Source organism: Anolis sagrei, chromosome 5, assembly GCF_037176765.1.
Source record: "Anolis sagrei isolate rAnoSag1 chromosome 5, rAnoSag1.mat, whole genome shotgun sequence".
NCBI classification, from domain to species: domain Eukaryota; kingdom Metazoa; phylum Chordata; class Lepidosauria; order Squamata; family Dactyloidae; genus Anolis; species Anolis sagrei.
Window position 1 is genome coordinate 167,409,078 of NC_090025.1, and position 23,874 is coordinate 167,432,951.

The 23,874-nt window shown below is 39.5% G+C and overlaps 1 protein-coding gene across 1 annotated transcript; it reads right to left on the bottom strand.

Moving 5' to 3' along the window:
* HMGXB4 (HMG-box containing 4) lies at window positions 1-17,368 on the bottom strand. The gene is made up of 8 exons (XM_060776948.2): window positions 17,281-17,368; window positions 11,932-12,947; window positions 11,350-11,431; window positions 9,085-9,149; window positions 8,740-8,845; window positions 7,838-8,007; window positions 5,276-5,398; window positions 1-3,281 (listed from the first exon to the last, which is right to left on the bottom strand). The coding sequence occupies exons 2-8, from the start codon at window positions 12,853-12,855 to the stop codon at window positions 3,237-3,239; spliced, it is 1,515 nt and encodes a 504-aa protein (XP_060632931.2). The 5' UTR covers window positions 12,856-12,947; window positions 17,281-17,368; the 3' UTR covers window positions 1-3,236.
* Between the last annotated feature and the right edge of the window lie 6,506 nt (window positions 17,369-23,874).

Sequence of the window (23,874 nt, forward strand, 5' to 3'; positions counted from 1 at the left end):
TCCTTAAAATGAATCAGATCCTTACTAATCACTCAACACATCCACCTTAGTCTCTCAAAGTCCTCTTGGACACATTTCTCTATATACTATTCTCAAACACCAGGCACAAGCTAAGCTCTTCACACTACTCCAACAGGAAAAATACCCCTTCCCAAACCTTCCACAAATCAACATTCACTTCAGCATTCCCAGTCTTCTCCCTCAATGGTGACATACCTCATACTCACACAATAAATCAAACAACCACCTTATATACAGACCCATGTCACCACTGGAGGTTATCTAATTCAGGATCTTGAAATACTGCATTTTGCAGCATCACTCAACTGAGAAATAGCACACATGTTTGTTTTGTCATACTTTGCCAGATATGGACCCAAGTCTCCAGGAAAAAACAAGGATTCTGACTATGATGTTTTTTGAATCTTGATGTGGCCCACTTTTTGCTGTCTCTGCTGTGAGTGGCTACTGATTAAAACCCTGAAGTCTTATGTGAGAATTACACACAAATCCAATTACAATTAATGAGTTTACACAGCAACCGTTCCTGGAGCTCACACCACTTAGCTATAATCTAAAGACAGTAATGAAATGAATGAAACAGATGGTTATGGACTAATAAAAGTACATTCCTACTGAGGAACATAAACAGAAACTATGTAGGTGGACAAAAAAGGACAGGGATGTTGTCATAATGAATGGCAGAGTAACCGGTCTCTGTTCAAATGTTGTAGCTTAATTTTTTTTCACAGAATGGAAACCTGAAACAATTCATGATGCAAGTTTGTTTGTGTTTTTTTTTAAAAAAAGTTTATATACATTAGCAAAACATTTATACAACATGATTTGGACTATGTGGTTAAGAAATAACCAGTATATTTTAAAAAAAGTCCAAAGCTTTCTGGTAACAGATGACAGATTATATAAATGTATACACATTTTAAATAAAAGTACATGAATACATTTCTTTGTCTTTAAAAAACCCTTCAAGTCTGCCATGATACAGATGACAAAACTGAAGTAGATCTCCTATTATCATTTAATCAGAGATAGATCTTGGAATTTAAGCCAAATATCAGCTCAAGCCACACCATGCAAACTGAAGACTGAAGGACGTCTCTCTCTCTCTCAGTACTTATTTATTTAGCATGTTTGGGGGAAGGAGGAAAAAAGCCAGAGCCCTAGCTATATACCTGCATTTGGATGACACACTAAAACTGAACGTGGAGCTATGTGGTTTGTTTATCTATTCATTCTTCAAGCAGGAACATTTGAACAGTATGCACCTAGATTAGTGCTCATGTCCAACAAATCAGGGTTTCCATAGGTCTCTGACTTTTCATGTTGCATCAACCTATGCATTATATCCCCACAAGAAATAAACGATTGCATCTGGTGATGGTTCTTCCCCAATTGACAGAAGGTTCTATAATGGAAGCTTCTGTTAGCAGAAAGATGAATGGGAAGCATTTGCTCATTATCCCTCCCTCCTACAAATTGCACACTTCCTATTGTATCTTGAAGGGTCTCCAGACCTCTGGAAAAAATTGTGGAGAACAATGTATGGGAAGCCCTTAGCTGTATCCATCCATCAGCAGAGAGACTCTACTGGATGCAACGAAATTTTTCAGAAAATTATGCTGATCAAAAAAATCACTCACATTTTTCTTGACTTCTCAAACACTACATGAGACCCTATTTTGACAAATAATATCCAATTTCCTTTATAAATGCCAAGGTATTAGGGTCTCATCCATGGATTCATTTACAGAATGGCACCTATTATGGCAAGTCTGTTCTCCGTGAGTATAACTAGGGGAAGTCAATTTAAACAAATTTTATATATGTAAATCTTACTTTGACTCTATTTGATTTAAAATTATTGAAGGTAAGAAACACATAAAATCTCAAGTATCTGAAAAACATTGCCTAAAATTTAGCACTGGGGGAAGAATTATCCTGCTTTCTGCCACACTGGCCTCTAAAATGCAAAGGGAAATGTAATACAGAGTATAAATTTTCCATTCATTCCCTGGCCCTTGCAGTCATTGAACATCTCATTACTACTATTTTGTCTTATTCGGAAACGAAGCCTTGACACAATAGATCAAATTCAATGGTTATAGGGCATCCAGACTATGACAGCTAGCTTCTCTGCACTGTTCGTGGAAGGAATCTGTCTTAATTACAGCTATATACAGAAATGTACAATATAAAATCCATCTATTACAGATGTCTGAAAATGTAAATAAGCAAGGTAATAATGCTGTACTTAAGCATATGAAGTGCTTTCCCCAAGAGAAACAGGCACTGTGAGAACTAAACCCAGTATCAGTTTGTCCAATTCATGCCACCCTCTCAAAATAGAGTCCTTAAAGGACACCTTAATCACTGTTTCTATAACATAGTTCCAGCACCATGAGAACAGGATTGTATTGTTTGCTGCTGGCGACAAGTGATTTCAAATCAGGGCTTCAATTACAGGGTAGCCTGTAATTATGAATTTTATAGCGACAGTCTTAAGTAATGGTTTTAATAGCCTATGGGGGTGGGGGAGCTGGTCTGGTAAAAATGCAGCAGGACTAGTGAATTTCAAAATGTTCCTCTTCCTTTTCTCCCTTAATTTCATTTGTTAACTTATAATGACATTAAAGCAGGTTGTATTCCAAATTTCACAGTCCATAGAGTAGTACCAGTCTATGCAAAAGCTGTTTCTCTATTAACATTAATCACACCTGCCTCTGTGTATGAATGGGAGATTTAATCCTATGACTGTGAGATTTAATAAAGAAGATTCCTGAAGTCAACACAGGCATGACAGTGGAGTGGAAAATGAACAGCATCCTTTCCCAGCATCACTTTTAACAACACACAACTTCACTGTTAAATCCCCAAATAACTGACTTCTCCCAGAGGAGTAATACTTCAGTTATATTTTACAAAATGAATGGTGCCGTGTCTATGACATTTGCTCTTCCCTAGTCTTGATTTTTTCAGGTAATATCAATTCCATTGTTTTATTTTTCCTCCACATTAAGGATGATGCATCAAACTTATTCCCAACTCTATTTCTCAGAAATTAAGTTCAAAAATATTTCACAAAATCAAGTTCCAGTTCAATTTTATGGTCCAAGTTTTCTGTTTCTTAAAATGTTTCATGTTGACTCCTTGAAGAATAAGAGTTTTATACATAGCAGTCACATGGTATCTGGTCAACTCCCATGGTCTTTTGCCTGTCAGAGTCCAGGCATTATGTAGGCAATATTATCCAAAGTACTTGACTGGAAAGAGAGGGAAAACATAATCAATCTGGAAATGTTACAAAACAAATATGCCTTCTAAATGGAAGAAGAAGCACACAAGGAAAGACTCAACATCAACATCTGATGGCAAAACAATGACAGGTTTTTCACAAATTGCTTACTACTGCTGAGAGGTACAAACACCTTTCAGTCCTCTTTCAGAAGCACAGGGCTGACTTTCATTTAGTCAAGGTCAGTGATTCTCAACCTGTGGGTCCGCAGGTGTTTTGGCCTACAACTCCTAGAAATCCCAGCCAGTTTACCAGCTGTTAGGATTTCTGGGAGTTGAAGGGCAAAATATCTGGGGACCCACAGGTTGAGAACCACTGGTCTAGGTTTTCATAGCTGTTATTAAGCTAATAGAAATAGGTTCTAAGTTAGCACATTTTGACTCGAAAGTCAGCTTGACAACATTTAGTTTCCCCTGGCAATCCATCCCAAATTTATGATCACTAATAACACATCCTTTCCTTTCAATGGAGTCCTACAAATGTCTACTTTTCGTGTAGTTGTGTTGGATGCTTCAGTGCATCATTTCCCCCACTATAAGGTACAGAGGAAGGTAAAGCTCCTTGCCAGTTGTGAGTTTTCTGCTTTTTAGTAAACAGTCAAGATATTCTAATGCTACCCCGATTTGTTTCTGTCTTTTTGTTATGGTGCTGTGTGTTGCCTCAAAGCAGGCTTGAAAAGGCAGGGCATAAATATTTTAAATAAAATCAGAGACATAGCAATATATGCAAGAAGTCTTTATGCGGCACAGCCACCTGCTGGTAAAAAAGTAAATGGCAGGTTGCATGAGGCAGATTATCTTACTGTAAATGTCTTAAAGAGACCAAGTCTTGGACAAATGAAGGGGGTTTTCTATACAATAGGGATATTCTTAACCTAATGTGGCATAGTGCAAAGTAAGACTGAGAAGCCTAAATTCAAATCTTCACTGAGCTACAAATACACGTAACACTTTAGAAGACTCACTGTATCTCAGTTTAGCCTATCTCCTATTGTTAGGCATGGCTATAAAAACGAATTAAGAACCATGGACATTGCATTTAGCTCTTGAAGGTAAGGTTGGAATATAAACACAAGAGTATTTTAAAATATGTATTATGCTTTCACAATATTTTCCATAGCCCTCTTTCAGAACAGAACCACAGTATATCTCCTATATAGAAATAAATACAGTCTTGCTTTAGACAGACCATTATGTTACAATTTAGTGATCTTTTAAGAAATACCAAAGAACTCCTATTTGATGTGGGATTCTAATGTAGGAAGACAACATGAAGCAACAAATCCAGCTGAGTTAGTGAATCATAAAACAAGGGACTGCTTAAGAAAGGCCACTTTGCTAGTGTTTATGCATGAATTTTCCTGTATTGGAGTTTTGGACTGGGAGAATTCCTTGCACCGAAAGAATTATGCTTAAAAATCTAGAAAAATTCTCAATATTTGCATTTAGTGGGAAAATTATATAGTCCATTTTGAAGCATATTATCTAGGAAGAGCAACTTCTACATATTCCATCGTACAGTCGCTTTACCAATGAATGTAATATCTAGGGAGAGGGCAATGGGGGACAGCATGTTTCATCCATGACTCATATATAATTTACAGTGCTTTATATTCAACCACAAAGCACAGAAAGGCAAATACAGATGACATCCAAAGTCTGTTCTGCATATGAAATCAAAATGAATGCATCGATAGAGAAGCAGACCGACTCAATGGAAAAGCCTGGCATCTATATGGTTCACTTCTACCTCAATGTTTCACTGGATTTCCTTTCTACAAGCGTACTGCATCAGTTATAACCAAAGAGGGAACTGCTGTGTGGTACAGCATTGAAAGCCTGCTGTGAAGTATCACATAACATGTTACAAACCATGCCTAGCATTGGAAAAGTGGCAATAGTGGAAGCTGTAGACTACAGTGACAGAATTTTACATTCAATAATAATAGTAAGAGATACCTACCAAAACATGTTTGGGGCAACCATTAAGTTCTGGTAGCTGTGCTGTTAGGCAAGCTAAAGGGCCTAGAGCACAGAGAATTGAATCCAGGAGCACAGATAAGCTGCCTGAAACAGCCACCATCCCCTAAGAAAAGAAAGAGCACAAAACATGAGTTAAAGCCTTAATGCAGATCAATTATCCTTTGTTTTAAACAGAGTACATGTTCTCTCATAAGATTCTTTAGATCTGCTTAGTAAACACCTCTTCAAAAGGTGTTTGGGAGAAACTTCATATAAAAAGAGGGACTAAAATATGCTTCCCCCCCTCACTCTGCCAAAAATACAATTGCCACTACAAATCTGAGTCTTATGTAGAAAGCACAATAAAATGTGAGTGGCACAGATTGGGAAACTAATTTTTGTAAGAATCCATCATACTATCCCTCTTTAGCTGTTAACTATGCTTATATACTTCACATGCTGAAAGCTTATCCTTTTGAAATAGAGGTCCTTCCACAGTTACTTCTCTTAAGAAAATGTGCATCATGTTCTGTTCAAACTGTATGTGCCATTACCACTTATTTTAGGAATAGGTCCCACACAGCTCTCTAGATATGCTTGGATTACAACCCTGATTGACTCCAATCAGAATCCAATGATGAAAAGTTATGGCCATCCACAGGAAAAGAAAAAATAATTTCCCATTCCTGTCATTTACCTTTAGGACAGTGGTTCTCAACCTGGGGTCCCCAGATGTTTTTGGCCTTCAACTTTCCATAAATCCTAACAGCTGGTAAACTGGAGTTTCTGGGAGTTGTAGGCCAAAAATATCACTCACTAGTAATTTTAAAAATATATATTATGTAATATTTTGAAAACATCAAACTACACTTTAGATAAGTTTATTCTGGATGACAGAAGAATACAGTTAATCATTTAGAATATATTTGTTAAAGTGGCCAACACAACAGAAGTTATGTTTTGTTCGCCACCCTTGTAAGTATTTATATACAGAAGTATGGCTGCACGTGTACATGTATTACATGAAACTATTATCTTGTACTGAACTATTAAGTAACACTCCTCCCCTATATACTCTGTATCTTTCTGGAATCCAGAACAAATTTTCAATAAGCGTTGTTTAATTTTAAATCACTTTCAACAGAAAGGAAGAAACCCATGAATATAAACAAAATCTAGCTCCCAGTAGAAAAAAACCCTCAAAATCATAACAGTAAATACACTCAAAAACAGGGGAAATCCCGACAAGAAACAATCAGGGCCAGCTATTCACCTCCCAACAAAGGATTCCTCCAAGTAGTAAGAAGCCAGACCTTGAAACTGCTAGGCCATTAAATGCTAATCAAAGTGGCCAAAATTCACACCTGCCTCAAACAGACAAGAATTCTTTCTCCCACCCTAGACATTCCACAGATATATAAACCCCATTTTCCTAGTTTCCAACAGACCTCACAACCTCTGAGGGTGCCTGCCATAGATGCAGGCGAAACGTCAGGAGAGAATGCTTCTGGAACATGGCCATACAGCCCGGAAAACTCACATCAACTCAGTGATCCCAGCTATGAAAGCCTTCGACAATACATTAAATGATTACATGTTCCAGTCTTGCCAGATTACCAATTTCAAGACCTCATTTCAGAACTTCAAAATTCTCAGGTAGTGTTCTCAACATTTGGATGCAGAAAAGTAGAATCACAACACCTAGCAAATAAAATATTTCCTACTCTGTTGCAGGGAATCATTCCCTCTCATATTTACGCAACTATGACAAGCCATGTAAGAACACGAGAGAAGCCCGGGTAGATCAGATCAAAGGTCTATCCAGTTCAGCAATTTACTGCCACAACAGCCAACCAGATGGCAATGGAAAGCATAATCCTACCCATGTTTTCCAGCAACTGGTAAACAGAGATACTATCTCAGAAATCTAAGGTTCCACATAATGAGCAACTATTAATAATGGCTAAATATGCACCTCCAGTTTTAGAGAGAGCATTCCCTTTCATGATTTCTATGCCAAAAGATAGTTATCTTTAAGAAATTAAAAACAAAAATTAAAATGGAAAAAATAATAATTCAAATGTCTGAAGACATACACCATGGATGTTTGCTATTCAGACACCAAAACAAGCAAATGAGTGTAAAATCAATTTGGGCGAATTACTCTTTCATGCCACTTTACCAAAAGTGACTGTACTCTTAATGGAGGCATCATTTCTAGGCAAACCATTTGATTAGTTGCCAAAAAACCCATTTAAGCATTTTTAATCGAGTTACATTAGCAGTAATGGAGGGATTGTCTTTTTGTTCAATAAAGACAGTAAGCTCAGAAAAATGCCATAAAAGATGCAGCTTGTTTGCACAATACTGTACAATAATACTTTCCATGTTACGTACTTATAATAGCAGATGCTAGAGAGGTAAAAATATTTTCAATAATGGACATGCAAGTGGAGCACTTTTAATTCAACCCATTCCCACTTATCATCTGATTTTTTGCACAATAAAGCAGCTACATCATGTGTAAATGACTACATTCAAGAGGAAGGGCTTTCGCACCCACCTCAGTCTCCTGTAATCGGTGTCCAATAAGACTCAGGGATTCTCCTAGTAATTGCAGATGCGCAGCTACATCAATGGGTTCAATATCAGGAACTTTAACTGGTGAGGAAGACAACATTAGGGTACTAGATGGGGACTTCTTATGAGGTGAGAGTCCACCTGTAAGAGAAGCTGATAACAGAGAGTAGTTTTTTGTTTACATTAAGAAGCACTTTACATTTGTTTACGACTCAAAAATCTGAATATCTACAATTTTCAAATGTATCAGTGACAAAAATTCTCCCCCAGCTCAAATTGTATGTCTGTGTTTTTGTCACTCTTTTAACATAATTTCTTTGAGTCCCCTTTGGGAGAGATAAAGTGAGGTATAAATAAATATAGTAATAATAATAATGCTTCATTCATACCCAACACTTTCTTTATCTGTGCATATTTCACATTCATAATGTTCTATATTAAAGGCACAATGCACATGGCAGGTTATTTATTACTTAAGGACACATCAGTGAGGCAATGAGTTACAAAAATTTGTCAGCACTCTTGAAAATTCTATCTTTGAACTTTTCCTTGAAAGCCAATGTCATAAGGTTCTGGTTTTGGCTGTGAGAAACAAACCTACTGTACTTTCAATAACGGACTTGATAGTTTTAGCTTGGAGCACTTAATATTTGGGGAATAGTTTCAGTACTTAGAATTTGAACAATTAAGTTTTTGAGAAGGAAAATCTTTGTCAGTTTCAATGGGCTTTTAATAAGTGTAATGCTACAAATTTAAAATTAAGAAGTTGCAGTGTTGATCTGACATTACAATAAGATACAAAAATGATCTTGCCGAGGCTGGTAAAAATTCTGAACATTGATGTATGAAGAGAAAACATACAAATTACTTGCGTATGGAGATTACCTTTCGGTTTGGGGGCACCCTCAGATGAGGTTGCTTTCCTCTTCACTGTTGTAGCCTCTGCTTTATTCTGCTTATGTTGCAAATACTGGGCTTTCTGTTTCCAAACCTGCAAACAGACAAACAAAAATAAAGGGGGGAAAATCTCATTGTTAGCAGTCCAACTATTCTGATGGGGCAACTACATAGCAAAGTATCAGCCAAATACTTTTGTTATGGTTGGATGCCAATGTTTCAGAATCACTAGCAAGGGGTAATTCTGTACAAATAAAAAATGAACAGTGAAGAAATGGCAGAAATATGATAAAATCACAGGACCAAACCAAGTTATTTACCCCAGATATTTACCAGCTTATCTTTCTCTGGAAGCTGTTTCCAAACTTCTGCCAACTTTTTGCTCAGATCACCAAAATCTAGCAGAAAAGTAAAGAGTTCAGAGTAATAAAAGGGAAACAGCAAAAACAGATTTTCAGGCTTAGATGAGGAATCTGATGACTATTTAGTTGATAGCCTGAAAGATTATAGGACTTTTCACTGACATAGCAGTAAAAACAACTCAATGCTTGTAAAAGTTACGAATAATGACAAAGCAAAAACATCCAGTGATGCACAGATGGAGCTTCTTTCAGTCTATTTCAAATAATATCGACAAAATTGGGACCTTACACTGCTTACTGAAGATTTTTCATGAAATTGTATTAATGACAACAGAGTTATCAAAATACTTAAGATACTTTTCCAACAGAGGGAAACCCCAATGACTTAAGTTATCTGATTAAAAACTCCAATACTCCAATACTAACAGCCTTATTTAAATAAATGAAGCCATAGGTAAAGTGGTACAGAGAGAAGTATTCAATTATTTAGGTTCCAGAAATGTACGAGCTCCTGAACTGGGTTTAGAAGCAACAGGGCAGCTAGTACAGTTCCCTCTGAATCAGTGTTATGTGATCCCATTTGAGGAGCCCTGTAAACATCTTGGCACTAGGTAAAGCTTCCAGGTTGTCTTAAAGGATAGTCCCTTGTACAAAGAATTAGTGTAATATAATGGAACAATGAACCATAGGGGCCATATCACCCTTATCTGGGAACAGCTGTCACTATCAAATCACCAAAGGTGACACAAAATATTAATGCTGTTATGTTTGTTACCACTAAAAATGTTAACAGTGTCTGGCTTACTATTCCAGAACATTGTTTTTAACTAATATCTAATAGCACTAAACCAAAACCAGGTCATCCTTTCCCCCCAACCTTCAGACAGCAGTCCTATAAAATGGCATAGCTACGGAGTGGGGAATAAGGTGATTATTTCTTTTCATCCTCCTGTCCCAAGTATTCTGCCAACCAAATTACTATGATTGCAGGAATCCCAAACTTGGTTGAACATTTAAAAATACAGTTTTAAGCATCGGAAGAAGAAAAAGCAGCAGGCAAAGTTGTTAAGGGGATGATAACACAACTAATAGAAAAGTTCTAGCTGTTAACACTTTTCATTATTTCACTTTGTAATGCTAAATTTTTGAAAAAGAAAAATTTCACGGGGGGGGGGGGAGGGGCAGAATTGTTGTTTGTGAAGCAATGCCCTCACTTCCTCTCCCCACTCCATGGTAGTTATATTCCCTAGGCCTATGCACACTTACATGGGAGTGTATCCTACCAAAGTGAAGAGGGTCTATTTCTGAACATGAACATGTAGTAACTGTTGAATCTATCTTCACTCACTTCATACAAATTTCCTTTATAAAAACCTTGCCTAAATGCATCCTACTTTTACATTCATGTTTTCTGAACAGACCACTTATTTTACAGTTTCTCCCAAGCGTATCATCTGAAGAGACATTTATTGCCCAGATCAGATCAGTGCTCCAGAATCCCACCTGGAACACATAGGGTTACACTATGCATAACTACACCTCTTTCTTTGTGAAGTGTTCCGAGTACTGCAATTACTGCTGTGTTTTATTGGGGGGGTTACATTAGAAGAATACTCAAAAACGGCAGTTACGATAAAATGTAAGAAACTATACATAGGGTCTCTGGATAAATAGAATATGTCACTCCTGAAATAAATAGTTTCTCGCTTTCTGCTTGAAAGGAGAGCTGGAAAACCCATTATCCCTCACCAATGATTCAGTTCAATGACAGGCTCTGTTCAATAATATCTGGATGGTCACAGTTGCACACCTCACCTTCAAAGCTTTTTAGTGGTGGTGCCCCATTTGGGGCTTCTCTGGCCTTTTATTTTCTCAAACTGTTTAGGTAAAAGTCTGTTCCTGGTTACAAGCTTGCTGTTTACTGTTTGGTCTTAATGTTTTTATTACATCGTTATCATTTTCAATTGTGTGTGTGTGTGGTTTTTTTTTTGGGGGGGGGGGGGGGGTTGTACAATGTTCCCAGATTCTTCAAATTTAACTGCGAGCAAGCGAACATTCTTTCTGTCTTGTGGTCAGGGATATTAAGGAATAGCTGTTGCTCAGCACTTCAATTAATCAGTGGGTTTGAGAGAGCCTTTTACACCTAGGGGAATATCCCAAGAGTTCAGATGAAGAAAAATGAAAAATACAAGAAATACAAATAAACAAATCGACCCCTTATATCCTGCTATTTTACCTATTCCTGGATGCTCAGCCACAATGTTCACACGATATTCCTTACAGAACACTTGGTAGGCAGACATGTTTTTCTTCTTTGGCTAAAAGAAAATGGGAGGGGGAGGGAATATTTTATAGTGTATATCTGTATCAACACATTTCTGGTGCCAGTAGAAATTTCTAAAGAAAAGGTTTATGTGTGTCTCTTTCACAAGTAAGCAGGTTTCTTTCAAATGTCTGCCATCTGATATGCATTAGCTAAATACTTACAAAAACACTGGCATAAAATAGAAGGATAATGTTGTGACAAATTTGTTTTGACACTGATTTCTGGGGGAAAAACTGAGTACTTCTCAAAGACATGCAATACTTTTTTTGTCTGCCAGTAGGAAGAAAATTATTTAGGGGTGTATGTGTGTGCATGTGGGTTTTTTCATAACTAATAATAAAAAAACAGCACCTGCATCAACTTTTGCATGCATAAAACATCTGTTATAAAATCTGAATTCTGATTGTGTATCTGTGGCTGCTCAGTTCAGGTCTAATTTCACTCTCATACCAATAATTGCTTTCACCCACTCACTCTGCAATGGCATTTTACCTTTTCCTTTTCCAGTTTTTCAGCCCTCTCTTTTTCTTCCTTCCTCTTCTTCTTCTCACTCTGACCATCAGTATGGAAAACAGGTGGTGGCGGCAGCGGCGGCGGCGGCGGTGGTGGGAGGGGAGGAGAAGGAAGAGCAGGAATGGCAAATGGTGTGGTTGTTGGTGAGACTGGCAATGGGGCCGTGACTTCTGCTACCACCAATGAAGACGAAAGTCCTGAACTCCTTTTAGATTTGGAGTGTTTCCTATCCTTGTGCTTCTCCTTGTCTTTTTTCTTTTTACTCTTCTTGGATTTCTTTTTCTTCTTTATCTCCCGATATGAATCATCAATTATGAGCTCTCCAGCTTCCAGCTCTCCTCCAGAAGATGAACCTGATTCCAATTGTGGCTCCAGGCCTGGCAGCTCAAACTCAGTGCTTTGTCCTTCTGAGAAAAGGGATGTGTCTGGGCTAAAGCTCTCGGGAGCTGGAGGTAGATGTGCTTCTGATGATGACTTGTGCTTCTTTCGAGATGATTTCAGGAAGCCATGAGAGTCATGACTTGAGTGAAGTGAACTGTGTTCATCCCGACTAGATTTTTTAGATGATTTTTTTATTGTTGGAGTATGGGGAAAGGACTCCTCTATCATGCCTCCTCCCTTTTCTTTAGGTGAAAGAATAAGCTTCATCTTTAAGCCATCAGGCTCACGCAAGGTCAACATTTCAGTATTCACAAAGGGGGGCTTCATTTTCTTGGACTTGTGAGAAGTGCTATCATCCAAAGACAGGTCACTGCTGCTCCCACTCAGCTTCTTCTTATGGTGCTCCTTCTTGCTCTCTGAATGGCCAGAAGTACTAAATGAAGAATGAGATTTCTCCGATGGCCTTTTAGAGGACTTGGAGCCAGTGGCAAGCGGAGAGGTGATGGTCTTATGGTGATCCATGGCAGTGTCAGTAGAGGGTGGACTCAATATTGATTTTCTCCTCTTTTTAGAAGTTGACTCCAAAGGCAAGGATTGCTCAAAAAAGGAAAGACCTGAAAGGACCCAGAAGGAAGGATCAAACAAGGCTGGATGCCTACCTAACATCAAACATATTTCCTCCTACACAGCTTAAAATATCTCATGAAACTGATAGGCTTCCAAATTGCTTGCTTTAGAGATTTGGTTAAATAGGTACTACACAGATATGTTAAGGTATAATAACTGTACAGCCAATTTTGATTTTTCACACATTTAACGAGCACTGGCTGCATACCATTTTGCAAACCTGTTTATTCTTTTGTATATCTTTTACGTTTTATTGTCTGTTTTATTTCCTATATACACAATAAAACAATAAAAATAAATAAAATAAAGTCTTATCCTGAAGCATATTATTTTTTTGCCAATTGCAACATTCAGACTTGCCCCCAAAAGACAAGAGTTTTTTTCTCTCTCTCTCCCCCCCCCCACCCCCCAGACATTCCACTGATATATAAACCTCACTTGCCTTTCCAACAGACCCCTCAACCACTGATGATGCCTGTCAGGAGAGAATGCTTCTGGAACATGGCCATACAGCCTGGAAAATTCACAGCAACCCAATAAACGTGTCTGCTACAAAAAGCTACTCAATTTTAACACATTTACATACTGCCCCCCATTAACTGAGAGCTTATCCCCCTTTAAAAGACATTTTTCACATTTCCCACCTCACATATACATAATGAAACATTAAATAAACAAGGTGTTCAATAATATTAATTACCCCTTTCTTACTAAGAATAATTCCTTTATTGGGTTGTTGTGAGTTTTCCGGGCTATAAGTCCATGATCCAGAAGCATTCTCTCCTGACATTTCACCCACATCTATGGCAGGCATCCTCAGAGGTTGAGAGGTCTGTTGGAAACTCAGCAAGTGAGTTTTATATATCTATGGAATGTCCAGAGTGGGAGAAAGAACTCTTGTCTACAAGCATTTTCAACAGGAAGGAAGAAATAATGAAAATGAACAAAATCTGCCTACAGGTATTAAAAACCTCTAAAATCATAACAGTAAATAAAGAACAATACTCAAAAACAGGGGAATTCCAGACAAGAAACAATCAGGGCCAGCTTTTCACCTACTAACAAAGGATTCCCCAAGGCAATAAGAAGCTAGGCCTTGAAACTGCTAGGCCATTAAATGCTAATTACTGTGGCCAATTGATACATTCACACCTATCTCAAACAGACAAGAGTTCTTTCTCCCACCCTGGACATTCCACAAATATATAAACTCAATTTTCCTAATTTCCAACAGACCTTGCAACCTCTGAGGATGACTGCCATAGATATAATAATAATAAAGTTCCTGGGAAAAACTGAGAGCCAAATTGACAAAGAAAAAACATGGATGTGGTTCACAAATGGAACTTTGAAAAAGGAGACGGAGGGCCTGATTCTGGCAGCCCAAGAACAAGCCATTACAACAAATGCCATCAAAACCAGAACTGAAAAGTCGATGACATATCCCAAATGTAGACTCTGCAAGGAAGCAGATGAAACAATAGATCCCATCCTCAGCTGCTGCAAGAAGATTGCGCAGACAGACTACAAGCAGAGGCATAACACGATTGCTCAAATGAATAATTGAAACTTGTGCCACAAATACCATCTGCCTGCGACAAAGTACTGGTGGGATCACAAGCTGAAAAAGTTACAGAAAATGAAGATATCAAACTACTCTGGGTCTTCCGAATTTAGACTGACAGAGTTTTGGAGCACAGTAGTCCTAACCTCACGATCGTGTTAAAAAACAAAGTATGGATCGTCAATGTTGCAATCCCAGGCGACAGCAGGATTGAAGAGAAACAACTGGAAATGACATGATATGAGGATTTAAAGACTGAACTGCAAAGACTCTGGCACAGGCCAGTAAAGGTGGTCCCAGTGGTTTAGAATTTATTTATTTAGAACTTTTATATACCGGTCTTCTCACCTCCGGAGAGGGACTCAGGCCGGTTTACAACAAGATTCATGAACAGTAGTTTAAAAACATCACATCACATAATACATAAAAATACATTAAAAAGCAGTCATGTTCTTACATAAGGCCAAGTTGTCAAAGAGTTATCGGCACACTGGGTGCAGTGCCTAAAGACTTTGGCCTGCACTTAAGCACAATCGGTGCCGACAAAATTACCATCTGCCAGCTGCAAAAGGCCACCTTACTGGGATTTGCACGCATTATTCACCGATACATCACACAGTCCTACACACTTGGGAAGTGTCCGACGTGTGATACAATATAACAGCCAGCAGAGTGATTTTGGCTGCTGTGGACTCATCTTGCTGTGTTTAAAATAATAATAATAATAATAATAATAATAATAACAACTTAATTTTTGTACTCTGCCTCCATCTCCCTGCGGAGACTCGGGGTGGCTTACATGGGGACAAGCCCAAGATTACAAATAGTTAAAATAAATTATAACAAAAAAATTCATAAAACATTTCAACAATATAAAACAACCACAGAATACAATACATAGCGAATATTTAACAACCTTCAAAGGTTTGAGTAGTGCATGGATCCGAGTTTCAGTGGTGGCTGGTGTAAATCAGTTGCCAAAGGACAGGGTTGATGGTTAAAGTGTTAATGGCAGATGACAAGATTAGGACCCGGGGGGGGGGGGGGGGATGTAAGGAAAGCACTATGTCTCTAAAAGAGCACAGTGAAATGAGCAAAATCTAATTATGGATCAAACTGGGAACCAGAATTTTTGGGGGAACTATATGGCTGAATGTACAGTGGAACATCCATGTCTTTAGTTCTTTAGATGCAGGCGAAACGTCAGGAGAGAATGCTTCTGGAACATGGCCTTGCAGCCCGGAAAACTCACAACAACCCAGTGATTCCGGCCATGAAAGCCTTCCACAATTGGGTTGTTGTAGGTTTTTTGGGCTATATGGCACCTCACAACCTCTGAAGATGATTGCCATAGATGCAAGCGAAACGTCAGGAGAGAATGCTTCTGGAACATGGCCTTGCAGCCCAGAAAAACCTACAACAATCCAGTGATTCTGGCCATGAAAGCCTTCCACAATTGGGTTGTTGTAGGTTTTTCGGACTATATGGCACCTCACAACCTTTGAGATGCTTGTCATAGATGCACGTGAAACGTCAGGAGAGAATGCTTCTAGAACATGGCCATACAGCCTGAAAAACCTACAACAACCCAGTGCTTCCAGCCATGAAAGCCTTCCACAATTGGGTTGTTGTAGGTTTTTTGGGCTATATGGCACCTCACAACCTCTGAAGATGCTTGCCATAGATGCAGGTGAAATGTCAGGAGAGAATGCCTCTAGAATATGGCCATACAGCCCGAAAAACCTACAACAACCCAGTGATTCCAGCCATTAAAGCCTTCCACAATTGGGTTGTTGTAGGTTTTTCGGGCTATATGGCACCTCACAACCTCTGAGGATGCTTGCCATAGATGCAGGCGAAACATCAGGAGAGAATGCCTCTGGAATATGGCCATACAGCCTGAAAAACCTACAACAACCCAGTGATTCCAGCCATGAAAGCCTTCCACAATTGGGTTGTTGTAGGTTTTTTGGGCTATATGGCACCTCACAACCTCTGAGGGTGCTTGCTGTAGATGCAGGCGAAACGTCAGGAGAGAATGCCTCTAGAATATGGCCATACAGCCTGAAAAACCTACAACTATGCAGTGATTCCAGCCATGAAAGCCTTCGAAAATACACCTTCTGCACTACAATCTTGCAGCAACTGCACTGGTTGCCGATTGAGCACCGGATTACCTTCAAAGTGCTGATTCTTACTTTTAAGGCCTTATATGGCCTGGGGACGGAATATCTGATGGACCGCCTCACCCCCTACCAACACCCGAGATCACTCCGTTCAGACGATCAGAACTTCCTCGAAGTTCCCAATTTTTGGACCTTTCACCTGATGTCCACTAGGTGTAGAGCATTCACGGTGGTGGCTCCTTACCTGTGGAATGCCTTGCCAGCAGAAACACAAGCTCTACGAGACTTACTATCTTTTTGTAGAGCTTGTAAAACATATTTATTTAGGCTGGCATTTGAATCTTGTTGACTGAAATTTTTCTTTGATTTTAAATGTAATGTATTGCATATGTATATTGTAAACCGCTCTGAGCCTTCGGGGAGTGGTGGTATATAAAATTGATAAATAAATAAATAAACAAATAGATAAAATTTATCACCTGTCAGAATTCTAGGTCTCCCTAGCCAATGCAAAAGAGACAAAAACATTCTTTTAAAACGATTTAAAACAGTAAAAAAAAGTGAAATAGCATTTAATTCATTAAAATAATAATAAAAATACCAACGAACCTTAACAGTCTGAAATCTTACCGTTTAAAAGCGAACTCTGCTGAGAAAGGAAACATTTCCCTTGAGAACAAAGAATGACCTTCCATCCTGTCAATATCTGGAAGCCAAGCAGCTACTCAAGACGTTTGCTCTGCAGAACATTATTTGATTCGTATCCCGGGAGGGAAAGAAAGCTGCTTTTTAAACACAAGTAAGAAGACTTGCGTGTTTCCAGAAAGCGGGGAGACTTCAGACTTCAAACTGTGGAAAACGATGACGCAAAAACATCGCGACGGGGTCTCTCAAGATCCGCTGGGGAAAGCGCACCAAACTCCTCTGAAGCAGGCCGCTGCTCTCGCGAGACGAGGAGGGTACATCTCGCGAGAGCCGAGAGGGCGGAAAAGAGGGTTCCAAACCTATCGCGAGATTTCAAATGAAGCCTAAAGCTTGCCATTTCCCTTTCACTCTTTCAGTCGAACAGGAAGAGGGTGGAGAAGGATGGTGGCAGCTTTGGGTCGCTCTGTTGTGTTTCTAGATCCCATTCTGCCAGGAATATTGGGAAGCACTCAGTAAAATGGGCGGAGAAGAGGCACATAATAATAACAATAAATGCATTAATCTCAATCTTTATCTTCATAGAATCAAAGAGTTGGAAGAGACCTCATGGGCCATCCAGTCCAACCCCCTGCCAAGAAGCAGGAATATTGCATTCAGATCACCCCTGACAGAGGGCCATCCAGCCTCTGTTTAAAAGCTTCCAAAGAAGGAAACCCCACCACACGCCGGGGCAGAGAGTTCCACTGCTGAACGGCTCTCACAGTCAGGAAGTTCTTCCTAATGTTCAGATGGAATCTCTTGTAGTTTGAAGCCATTGTTTCGCATCCTAGTCTCCAGGGAAGCAGAAAACAAGCTTGCTCCCTCCTCCCTGTGGCTTCCTCTCACATATTTATACATGGCTATCATGTCTCCTCTCAGCCTTCTCTTCTTCAGGCTAAACATGCCCAGCTCCTTAAGCCGTTCCTCATAGGGCTTGTTCTCCAGACCCTTTATCATTTTAGTAGCTCTCCTCTGGACACATTCCATCTTGTCAATCTCTCTCTTCAATTGTGGTGCCCAGAATTGGACACAATATTCCAGGTGTGGTCTAACCAAGGCGGAATAGAGGGGTAGCATGACTTCCCTAGATTTAGACACTATGCTCCTATTGATGCAGGCCAAAATCCCATTGGCTTTTTTTGCCACCACATCTTATTGTTGACTCATGTTTAACTTGTTGTCCATAAGGACTCCAAGATCTTTTTCACACGTACTGCTATATATATAAAAATGCTCTGTGCATAATGAGTACATTAAAAACAAAAGAACCAATGAACGAAATCACACAAAATTTGGCAACAAAATGTCTCACTACACAAGGAGTCACCATCACAAAAAAATATAATTTTGTCATTTGGGAGTTGTAGTTGCTGGGATTTATAGTTCACCTACAATCAAAGAGCATTCTGAACTCCACCAACGATAGAATTGAATCAAAGTTGGCACACAGGACTCCCATGACCATCAGAAATTACTGAAAGGGTTTGGTGGGCATTGACCTTGAATTTTGGAATTGTAATTCACCTCCATCCAGAGAACACTGTGGACTCAATGATGGATCTGGACTAAACTTGACAGGAATAATCAATATGCCCAAATGTGAACACAGATGGAGTTTGGGGGAAATAGCCCTTGACATTTGGGAGTTGTAGTTACTAGGATGTATAGTTCACCTACAATCAAAGAGCATTCTGAACCACACCAATGATGGAATTGGGCCAAACATCCCTCACAGAACCCCCATGACCAACAGAAAATACTGTGTGTGTTTTTAGTGGTCTTCGGTGACTGTTCTGATACCCCCTGGTGACCTCCTCCCCCCGGGGTCTTGACTTCCCAGGTTGAGAAATGCTGCCTTAAGGCCATCCAGTCCAACTCCCTTAATCAGGGCAACAAACATAATGAAAGTTCTCTTGACAAAAGGCCATCCAGCCATTCACACACACACACACACACACACACATGTATATGACAGATGCAGTAACATAGATTTGAAAGGGACCCCTAAAGAAGGACAATTATATGTTGAATGTCCCAGAGTAGGCAAACCAGACAATCTCCACATCAACACTGGCAAAGAAATAGCAAGAAATACTGTTTACCCACAAGCATAAAGACATTACATATATTAGAAACCAACACTTTCTCATTACTTTATTTTCCAGATCACCAGACTGGGCCACAGCATCGTGTGGCAGGGGACCGCTAGTATCTATATAATAATAGTAGATGTAAGTTTGCAGCAGCTTTCCTATTGGCTCCCACTTCCAAAGACCACTGTGACCCCCACCATTTTTTTGTGTCAGCGATTTGAGAAACTGCAAGTCGCTTCTGGTGTGAGAGAATTGACTGTTTGCAAGGACGTTGCCCAGGGGATGTTTTGCAGTTTTACCATCCTTGTGGGAGGCTTCTCTCATGTCCCGCGTGGGGAGCTGGAGCTGACAGAGGGAGCTCATCCGCACTCTCCCTGGATTCGAACCTACGACCCCCACCAATGATGGATCTGGAGTAGACTTGGCACACAGAACCCTGATGATTAATGGAACGTGTTGTTATTGTTTATTCGTCCAGTTGCTTCCGACTCTTCATGACCTCATGGACCATTCCACGCCAGAGCTCCCTGTTGGCCGTCACCACCCCCAGCTCCTTCAGAGTAAAGCCAATCACTTCAAGGATGCCATCCATCTTCTCCTTGGTTGGCCCTTCTTCCTTTTTCCTTCCATTTTCCCCAGCATCATTTTCTTTTCTAAGCTTTCCTGTCTTCTCATGATGTGGCCAAAGTACTTCATCTTTGCCTCTACTATCCTTCCCTTCAATGAGCAGTTGGGCTTTATTTCCTGGAGGATGGACTGGTTGGATCTTCTCGTGGTCCAAGGCACTCTCAAAAATTTCCTCCAACACCACAGTTCAAATGTACTGGAGGGGTTTATGGGGACCGCCCAACCAGGATAGGAGTTGTAGTTTACCCTCTATCCAGAGAGCACTCTGAAGCCCACCAATGGCAGATCTAGACCAAACTTGGCACACAGAACCCCCATGACTAACAGAACATACTGGAGGTGTGGGGTGGGGGTGGGGGGACTGACCTGCCAGAGCGGGAGTTGTAGTTCACTCTGCATCCAGAGAGCATTCTGAAGCCCACCAATGGCAGATTCGGACCATACTTGGCACATAGAACCCCGATGGCTAACTGAATATATTGGAGGGATTAAGGGACTGACCCACTGGAGTGGGAATTGTAGTTCACACTGCATCCAGAGAGTACTCTGATGGATCTGGGCCAAACTTGGCACACAGAACCCTGATGACCATCAGAACATAATGGAGGGGTTGGGAGGAGGACTGACCCACCTGGGAGTGAGTTGTACCTTGTATCCAGAGAGCCCCCTGAACCCAGCTGACTATGGATCTGGACCAAACTTGACACACAGATCCAGTATGGCCCACTTTGAATAGTGGTGTGGGGTTTGCAAGTGATTGATCTGGAATCCGGGAGTTATAATTTAAAGTTGGAGAGCACTGAACCCTGCTGACAACGAATCTTGACCAGACTTGGCACGCAGACCCAATGTGGCAAACTTTGCATACTGGCAGGGTTTGGGGTGATTGACCCACAATTTTTGGGAATTATAGTTCACTCACATTATTATGCATTTTTAATGAGAGAATTCCTAAAAAACAAAAGAAAACACTGACTTCTTCCTAAAAAGAAATAGAGTTACAAATTACCAAACGAACACTATCTAACATTCAAAAACAAGCCATGTCTTTTTCAAATAACACTGGGCATCACTGCATACCCAAACTAGTAATACAATAACAATAATAGCATGTTACTTGCCTTTCCTCACAGTTTGAGGCAGGGTGCAACATAGTTGGAACACAGATTAAAAACACAATACAATTAAAATACAGATTCTAATACATTGAGTACACTGACCATTATAATGCAGTTCACACTGGATTATATGGCAGTGTAGACAGGGCCTGAGGCCCCTTCTACACTAATATATACAATCCAGGTTATCTGCTTTGAAATGGATCATCTGGCAGTGTAGTTTCATATAATCCAGATCAAATCAGATAATGTGGATTATCCACTTTGATAATCTGGATTATCTGGCAATGTAGAAGGGGCCTGAGTGACAACTGTCAGGAAGAGCACCTACTATTATTTATTTATTTAAAAGTTTTGTATACCGACCTTCTCACCTCTCTTGAGGGACTTAGACCGGTTTCCAACCATAATATCACATACAATCAATAAAACATCATAATACATATTACAGTAAAACATTAAAACAGCAATTACAGTCAATAACTATAATGGTTCTACAAAGGGGCCTTAGATGATGGCAGGGGTTCAGCACAGAAAAATTTCCATCACCAATCCATATTGCACAGAGGGCAGTAAACAAAATAGTTATGAACATCTAGGACCTTAAAATCTTCTGGGGAGGCCCTGCTCTCGATCCTGCCTTTTTTGCAGATGCGCTTGGCGGGGACAAGAGACAGGGCCTTCTCAGTGGTGGCCCCTCAGCTGTGGAACACCCCAGGGATATAAGATCGTTCCCCTCCCTTCTGACATTCCGCAAAAGGTTAAGACCTGGCTCTTAGAGCAAGCTTTCAACTAATGCAGCATAATTAGGTGAAAATGAAAATATGGAATGACTGACGATGCAATTGGACAAGGAGTAGTAAGGAGACACCAATTATTTTGTTTTTACAGGTTGTATTGTTTTTATATCACATTTTAAACGTTTTAATTGTTTTTATAATTGTTTTAAACTGTATTTTTATAGTTGCTAAGGCATCGAATCTCTGCCGACTGTGAACCGCCTTGAGTCGCCTCCAGGCTGAGAAAGGCGATATACAAATGTGGTAAATAAATTAATAAATAAACAAACATGAATACACCCCAAAACATAAAAGTAAATTGTTATATTTATCCACAAAAGGTGTGAATTTATTCCTTATTTTGTAGATATAACATAATTATATAATAATAGACTTCTGTAATTCACTGTACATTGGGTTACCTCTGTAGTTTGCATCAAGTTAGGAAACGCCAGTTAGTTCAAGACATGCCAGCTAGATTGGTTACAGGAACATCTAGGAGTGAGCATATTACACTCATACCAATTAGTATCTGGGCACAAAGTGTTGGCTTTGATCTTTAAAGACCTACATGTTTGGAACCAAGTTACCTACAGGATCCCCTGCACTATTTGCCCTTTAGGACACTTTGGTCTGGTGGACACTTCCTCCAACCAGCTGGAACCTGACTGGCGACTATCGCCCAGAGGATCTTTTCACTGACCGCCCACAACTATGGATTTCCCCATTGGCCCAGCCCTCTTATAGTTGTTCAGCAGGTCTTGGAAGTGAGTAGACCCAGGTCCTACCCTGACCATCAGTTAAGACCCTATTCTGCACTTTAACCACTCCCCCGGTCCTATGCTACTTTGTTGCACTAGCCAGCTCTCTCATAGTTGTCTAGGCCCACTCTGAAATTCTGACCATTGGTAGTCGAATTTTGCCCGATTGACTAGTACTGGAACTGGCTTTTAAATTTTAAATACGTATGACTATTCTAATAGTATTATGTTTATGTTTTATAATGATTATTCTGTATGATTTTCTGTTGATAATTGAATGCTTTACCTATGCTAGAAACCGCCCTGAGTCCCTTCGGGGAGATACAGCGGTATACAAATAGAGTTTATTATTTAATATTATTATGGAATGAGCAGCTGGAAGAGATTTGTGGAGCTTCTGGGTTGCTAATGCTATATTAGTGATAAGCTTATAACTGAATATAGTTCTTTTGTACTTTTTCCATTAATGTAGGTATTGCCATAGTCTGCTAAAGTTCTACATTAATTTTAGAAGGCTGTGGATGCTTTTGATGTATTGTGTCTCCTGTTTTATTCAGTCAAAATAATGTGTTTTTTTTTCCTTCCCAGAACAAATAAATAAGAAAATCAGAAAGTTCCATCACTGAACTTATTTTTTCTTTCTTTTAGTTTGCTTTACGGTTATTAATTTTCTGTTCCAGCATTATTTCTGGTTGAAGACACATGAAGAAAAGATTGTGAGGACTAGTAGAGTTGCAATTATCAATGCTCAAACAACCTCATGGATGGTTTTGGTAAAACTGGCAGAATTAACTGCCACTTACATGTTTTTATTTCAGAGACAAGGATAAATGAATTGAAGATGTTGTTGGTATGAAATCTAGCTATATTCATATTGAAAATTAGACATTAATTATACTCAGACTGGGGAGTATAGGAATAGATAGTCTTAGGAGAAGGCGGTGAAAAGAGGGAAAGCAGATTTCTCTCTTCCATAATTATTTTCCATGCCTTATTACTTGAGATAAGATAAGGCAACACCTGTTACTTACATTTCACAAGTTAAGTTTATTGTTTGTTCCTTTTCAAGAAAAAGTTTTTTTAAAAAAAAGGTATAGGGTTTGGAAGATATTTGTGGAGCCCCTGGGTTACTAATCTTACATTACTAACAAAATAACTGAAT